The 6853-nt window shown below is 42.6% G+C and overlaps 1 protein-coding gene across 1 annotated transcript; it reads left to right on the top strand.

The window, feature by feature from the left end:
• Positions 1-634: 634 nt before the first annotated feature.
• On the top strand, positions 635-6081 carry G6PC2 (glucose-6-phosphatase catalytic subunit 2). Its single transcript, XM_044418300.1, has 5 exons — positions 635-852; positions 1072-1181; positions 3341-3452; positions 3916-4031; positions 5570-6081. Exons 1-5 carry the CDS (start codon positions 635-637, stop codon positions 6079-6081), a joined length of 1068 nt encoding a protein of 355 aa, XP_044274235.1.
• Positions 6082-6853: the final 772 nt, after the last annotated feature.

The following is a 6853-nucleotide window of genomic DNA, read 5'->3' as shown; positions in this document are numbered from 1 at the left end:
GAACAATAATTTCAAAAACATTTTTAAGCTCTTGTTGCTGTCTATATTCTAACTCTTTATAATCACAGTTTAAAAACAGAGGCTGCACAAAATGATGAACATGGTAATAGACTCCATTTTTAATTTCAAACAAAAATGCAAAGCTTTAATGACTACTGCTGGGAGCAATTATTCAGGTATTTCTCCTGGTTTTTATAACAGCAGCAGAAGCAGCAACAGTTAATCAAGTGTACAAATACTAATGTCCAGTCTTAGGTGAAATGAACTGTGCAAAAAAGTCAAGCAAACATCACCCAACTGTTCATACAGTGGTTGTATAAGACATGTACTTAACAGTACTCCCCTCTGCTCCCAATTTATGGCAGATCAGCACGTCCTTCATTCCCTTCCTTCAATTAAAATGGCAAACAAAACTAAAAAAACCCCTCCTCTTTCCAAAACCAGGCTCATGCGTCTTTGGAAAGAGTCACATGCTTCAGCAATGGACAATATAAAAGGAAAAATCAACCATCGTACAATGCTATTGTGTTCTTAACAACTGTCCTTCCATGGTTTTAATTCTCCTACTTCAGCTAAGAGCAAAGGGAAGGTCTCTTCATTTGAGGGACTCAGTTGAGCTTTTTAACCAGTTGAAATGGATCTTCTCCACAGCAGTGGAGTGCTCATAATCCAGTATTTGCAGAAGGATTATAGGTCTTACCAGAGCTTTCTTAATTTCATGTCACACGTTGGAGATCCTCGGAATATTTTTTCGATTTATTTTCCTCTCTGGTTCCAGATTAGTCGAGTGGTTGGGACTAAAATGATATGGGTAGCAGTGATCAGCGATTGGCTCAATCTTATATTTAAATGGTAAGGAGTTTGGAATTGTTGTAGTTTTTGCTTCTTTGGAAACTTTACAAAGTTGGCTGAGATAAGAGATCCTTCTGTAGCTGAGCTTTTTTGCTTAAATTATTTAACATTTAAGGTTTGAATAGTTGATCATATTTCCCTTTAAAGAGAAATCTGGATACTGCTAAATAATGTATGTGTTTGTATGTTCATTAATGATTGTATTTTCTTTTTTGACAGGATTTTATTTGGACATCGTCCATATTGGTGGGTCCATGAAACAAGGATCTATCCTAACCAGACAAGCCCATGTCTTGAGCAGTTCCCTATAACATGTGAAACAGGGCCAGGTAAGGTATGAGGTCTGGGCTGAAATATTCAACCCACATCTTTTTTCAGCTTAGGAATGACCTCCTCCCCAAGACTGAGTTCATCTTTTGCAGGTAGGCAAAGCCAAATAACATTTTTAGGAGTGGGTTTACATTTAAAAAGGGATAGCATTCCTGCCCTTTTTAAAAAAATAACAAAAACATTACAAGAGGGTCATGGACACTTTAGAAAGTATCTGTAACAGAATGCCCCATGGGCAAGGTGATGCATGCAGGAAGATAGTCCTCTTTTTTTCCAAGATGCCCTGGGGAACAGTGCCGTGGCATGATGTAGTCTTGGTGCCATGGAACATTTTGGGCAGTATTCAGTGCTGCTGGTGCACGAGTAGGACTCTCTGCTGGAGCAACAGGGAGTTCATGCCTCTTGCAGTGACCAGAAACAAACAAAACACTTCTTTCTGGAGCAGGGTAGGTCACTGGAGTTCGCAGAAGGGAGTGCCACTGATTTCTCCCATTCCAGAAATGAGCGTTTCCAGTTTTTTCCAGATTTTCTGTCAGAAGTGCTGCTTCCTGGGGCATGAGTAGTGCAGGGTCCCACTAGCAGAAGAGAAGCAGTGGAAACACAGTGGCAATTTGGGCTGCTCCCCAAATGTCTGTAATTACAAATTTGCTGAGGGCTGATAATCTACTGCATGAAGCAGTGGCAAAGATGTTTTTCCTGTTGAAAAGGAAAGTTCTCTCAACTATGTAGTTTGTAAGAGTAGACTCCCTGTTCAAAAGAAGGTTATTTCACCCATCCCTCAAGAAGGTTGCTCAGATGCCCCTCCGTTCATGTGGGATGAATGATCTTACAAAATTAGAGTGGGGAGAAATATTTAGCTCAGCAATATACTGCCAACTTCCCTGTTTTGAGTTGCAAATAGCCCCCTATCAAACTCTGGAAGAAATATTAGCATGTAAATTAGGGAAGAAACTGCGGGCCAAAGCAGTGAAGATGTAAACACTTCCATCAAGAACTAAGACAATAAGATTAATTTACCTTATAGCCTTCATCTGTAAAATGTAGCGTAGAAAGTATTCTTAGGATGATATTTTGACCCTAGAAATGCCATCCCTATATTCACCGAGTTATATAAGGGATAAATACAGAAACTAATGAACTGAAATGAATTGTACACATTATCATCAGTGTAAGAAGTGGCTATATGAGACACTTTTAGGCTTATGGATCACTGGGTAGCAGATATGTGGTCAGTCATTTCTAAGGACAGACGTTAGGTTATGCAAACTAATCAAACAGTTTAGGACCAGTAATAGCATAAATAGAATTGTATCCATTTCCCTGAAAGAAGGCAACCGAGACTGGTTGCACACAACAGCAAACTGAAGGGTTTCTTAGATCAGGAGCAGACAGAAGATAGATCTCTGGGTGTTTCAGACTTCGGCTCCAGCATTCCTGACCACTGGTCATGCTGACAGGAGCTTCTCAGATCTGAAGCCCAAAATCTAGAGATCTTCCTTCTGGTTAGCCTTAAAGGTGAGCTCTCTGCAAATGGCATGCGCCAGGCAAACAACTGATCATGCGCAAGCCAATTCAGCATCGAGTCACAGGGCCTTGAGAGGGGCCTTGAAGGCGTGCAGGCCAGTGCTGAAGCAAATTAGGTCTGATTTGGTCAGTTTCCTGGATGGGAAAGGCCCCGGGGCATCCTGTCTAGGCTGCAGTGAGCAAGGGAGATAAATGCAGGAAGCATCCAAAGGGGGCAGGGGGGGATTCGGGGGATTCACGTAGGGTTCACCCTGGTGGTTTTCTCTTTATCTTAGACTAGTGATGAAAACTCTGGCTTTGAATTCATGCTTATGGACCCAGTACCTCTGGGGTTGGGACCCCTCCCCCCACTCTTCATGAAGACAGACTAGTTTTCAATGGAGATCCCTCCTCCCCTGGTAAGGTGGGGGCCATCTGGGCATGAATGCTGTTGGCAGTTGTTTCCTATGTGTTTATGGGATGGGTTACTCACTAACTCCTGGTCCCAGTCTGCCGGTTCCCAGCATAACCGATGTATTATCAAGCAATTGGGGAAACTCAATATGGGCAACCTTGTCTCATGACAAAGGCCGAAGCTTAGATGATGTGATTCTTTTGGAAATGTTGCCCCAATCTCATTCTGTTATTTCTCCAGGAAGCCCCTCAGGACATGCGATGGGATCGTCTTGCGTCTGGTACATAATGGTTTCAGCAGCTCTCAGGTACACAGCAAGACAGAAGGATAAATCAGCCATTAATCTCCACAGGTCAGTCTCTTTCCAAAACGTGTGGCTTTTAAGTTCCATTTGCTCTAGAATGCTTTGATCAGTGTATACGGATCAGTGCTGCTGGGCTGCTTAACATATAGTTTGCTTACAAGGCAGACCCCGCTAGCAGATTGTGCCCCCCTTCGGTTCTGATGGGCCCCTCTGGGGAATGCCAGGAACCCGGTGCGGGAGGCTCTTTCCTGCATTTGTGGGAAGACCCCACAGCCTGCCCAAGTGCAACAAAACTGAGGGGGAAGGGGAAGACTGCCTGTACAGAGAACAGAGGCAGAGAGAAAAGGGTAGACCATCAAGAGACTAGGACAAAGGGAGCTTGACAAATAGATGGCTGGTGGGTTGGAGAAATAAGAAAGAGATTCAGAGAAGGAAAATGGAAAGCGATATAAACCTTTGCATCTGGGAATTGCTTTTAACTGCTCTCTCCCATCCTGCATTTCTTTCACAGGCTGACCTGGTCTTTCCTCTGGAGTGTGTTTTGGATTATTCAGATCAGTGTGTGTGTCTCGAGGGTGTTCATAGCAACACATTTCCCACATCAAGTTATCCTTGGAGTAATTGCTGGTAATATGGGTTGCTTTCATTTTCGGTCTTTTGAGCCCATATTTTGTTCTACACTCACTTTGCAGAAAGCAAATGGTTGGGACACAGAGACAAGAGACTTGGCCAAGACACTGAAGTCAGCCGAGGTCAGAAGTAGAGCCTGAGCTTCAAATGCCATATCACATAGGCCTCCCTCCCCAGGCATAACAGAAGGCCCATTTCACAGTAGACAAACTGCTGATGATCAAGGACACACCCACCGACAGGCACAGTACCCACCAACCATACAGGCCAAGCGCACGGGGGGCCTAGCTAAGCTACCCGTGCACACATGCAGCACAAGCACAGGCAAAGCACAGGCAAAAGGCTTCCCTCCTTCCCATTCTCACATTCCCTCAAAATAAAATAGAAAGCAGGAGGGGCCAGGAGCTCGGCAGACACCAGGAGAGCATCCCAGGGGCACTGCATTGGAAACCCCAGAACAAACAGCACCAGGAAAGGGGACCAAAAGCAAGAACTTCCACGGAGTTGAATAAGAGAAGGTCAAGAAAAAAGGTGACACTAGCTCACATATTTGTGGGGTGGGAGGTGTCTTTGTCCCATTGCAAGGAAGGCAATGGACAGGCCATAAACTTTGGAGGGTCGGTAAACTTTGGCCCATGGTACCAAGGAAGTGTTGGATTGGTGAATTCAGAGAGGGTTTTTGTGGGGTTTTCTACATGAAGCTGTTAATCAGCTGCATCTGCTTTTGGTTTTGTCATAGAAATGAGATATGAATGCTTCTCAAAGAGGAATTCCTTTCCTGCTTTTCCACTATATACCTTCTAGCTGGCAGTGTGATGTCCGAGACTACTACAAATGCACAAATGAAAGTGATTTCTTTCAAGTCTGCAATTAAAAGCCACACTTTTCCTGTTCTAAGGAAACTTGCTAAAGAGTCCTGGTTAGAGCCAAAAGCACAATTGGAGGGTCATGATATCATTTAACGAATCCATAAATAGCCATAGGCTAGAAATGATGAGTATAACATAAATGCTTTCTGTGGAAAAAAAACCCTACATCTGAAAAATACCTGAAGCAGAGAAAATTATTTCTAGTGTATCTTCTCGCAACCCTAACCCAAGTCTCCAACACAATGACTTGGCAAGCCTTTTAAGGAGGCAGGAAATATTAAGAGGAAATAGGGTGTGGGTGAATTCTAGTATTGCTGTGAACCTCCATGTCTGGGGGTTTTTAGTGTAAGAGTAACTTCTGCAGGGCATTAATGAGCCATAAGCCCCCTTTTAGCTCTGTATTTCTACAGGCTGGTCCATACGAGATATTTTGTACCATATTTGAGCTGCCCAAATTACCTCCAACCCTACATTTGTGTGGCTTACAACAGGTGAATGCAAGCAATTCCCATGGTCCTGGCCACACTTCTTCCTGCTTTCATGGTCACAAGAATGGCATCACATTTAAAATAATACCAACTCTTTTTCTAGATTTACAGTTAGCTTTTGAAATTGATTTGGCATAAGTAAACATCTCTCTTCTGATTTCTCATTTCTTACTGACAGGCATGCTGGTTGCAGAAGCATTTGAACATACCCCGGCCATTCAAACAGCAAGTTTAAAAACATACATCCAGACAAATGTGTTTCTCTTTGTTTCTGCTCTTGGCTTTTATCTGGTTCTCAAGTTTATCGATATTGATCTTCTGTGGTCTGTTCCAAAGGCAAAGAAATGGTGCGCCAACCCCGAGTGGATCAATATTGACACAACTCCATTTGCTGGACTGGTTAGAAGCTTAGGTGCCCTGTTTGGGCTCGGACTCAGTATTAACTCTGATATGTTCATCATAAGCCATCAAGGTAAACATGGCTATAAGGCCAGTTTCAGGATACTGTGCATCGCCACTTCCTTAGCTACCCTGCAACTTTATAACGTCATCAAGTTGCCCATCCATACTGAATATTTGTTTTACATCTTTTCATTCTGTAAAAGTGCAGCCATACCCTTTACAGTGGTGGCTTTGGTTCCATATTGTATACATTTGCTAATGAAGCCAACAGAAAAGAAGTTTCCGTAGACATTATAGTCAATTTGTCATGGAAGGTTCTAGAACATCTAGGATGCCAAGGATGTTCTGTAGCTGAAGGCTTGAACAGTTATGTTGTTTTTCATTCTGAACAATGGTGAGTACATGTCTGACTTTTTAGAAAATGTAATATGTTTTTTATTTATGTACTAAATAAAATAAAAAGAGACACTTAGGGCAGGATCCAACAATATCAGATGCCAAGCACTAGCGACATAGCACAAGAACTGATTTACCTTAGTGCAAGGTCATCTGCACTAGCACCAGGACACCACTGAAACCTGTCCTTGCATCCTGGACTGATACTCTCAAATCAGAAAAATTGATTGACAAAGCCTTTTAATTCATTCACAAAATACTGAAAAATGAGAATGTTACAAGATTGAAGTTATTGAAGCCAGTTATTGAAGGTTTCACAAATTTCAGTTTGTTGGGGTTGTCTGCATTGCTCATCTGCAATTAAAGGTGCTTTACCCACCCTTTCCTCTTTTCCAACTAAGAAAAAATATATTTTTATTGTATGCATGCATGTGTGTGTAGTTTCTAGTAAATGCAAGTTGCATTCCACACACGTCAGTCCGTGTTTCTGGCTACTTCTAGAGCTGGCATCTCCCTCACAACCTTAAGCAACAGTCCATCCGATGCTCCATGTGCCGGAATACAGGTTCTCTTCTGAGGTCCTCATGTTCCAAATGTTGCTGCTAGTGGCAAAATGCCAGATCTAGGCTTTTGAATAAGCAACATTTTATGGATGATATAGGTG

The sequence above is a fragment of the Varanus komodoensis genome, unplaced genomic scaffold, assembly GCF_004798865.1.
Source record: "Varanus komodoensis strain SLA01 unplaced genomic scaffold, ASM479886v1 scaffold9, whole genome shotgun sequence".
NCBI lineage: Eukaryota > Metazoa > Chordata > Lepidosauria > Squamata > Varanidae > Varanus > Varanus komodoensis.
This window is presented reverse-complemented; position numbering and strand designations above follow the sequence as displayed.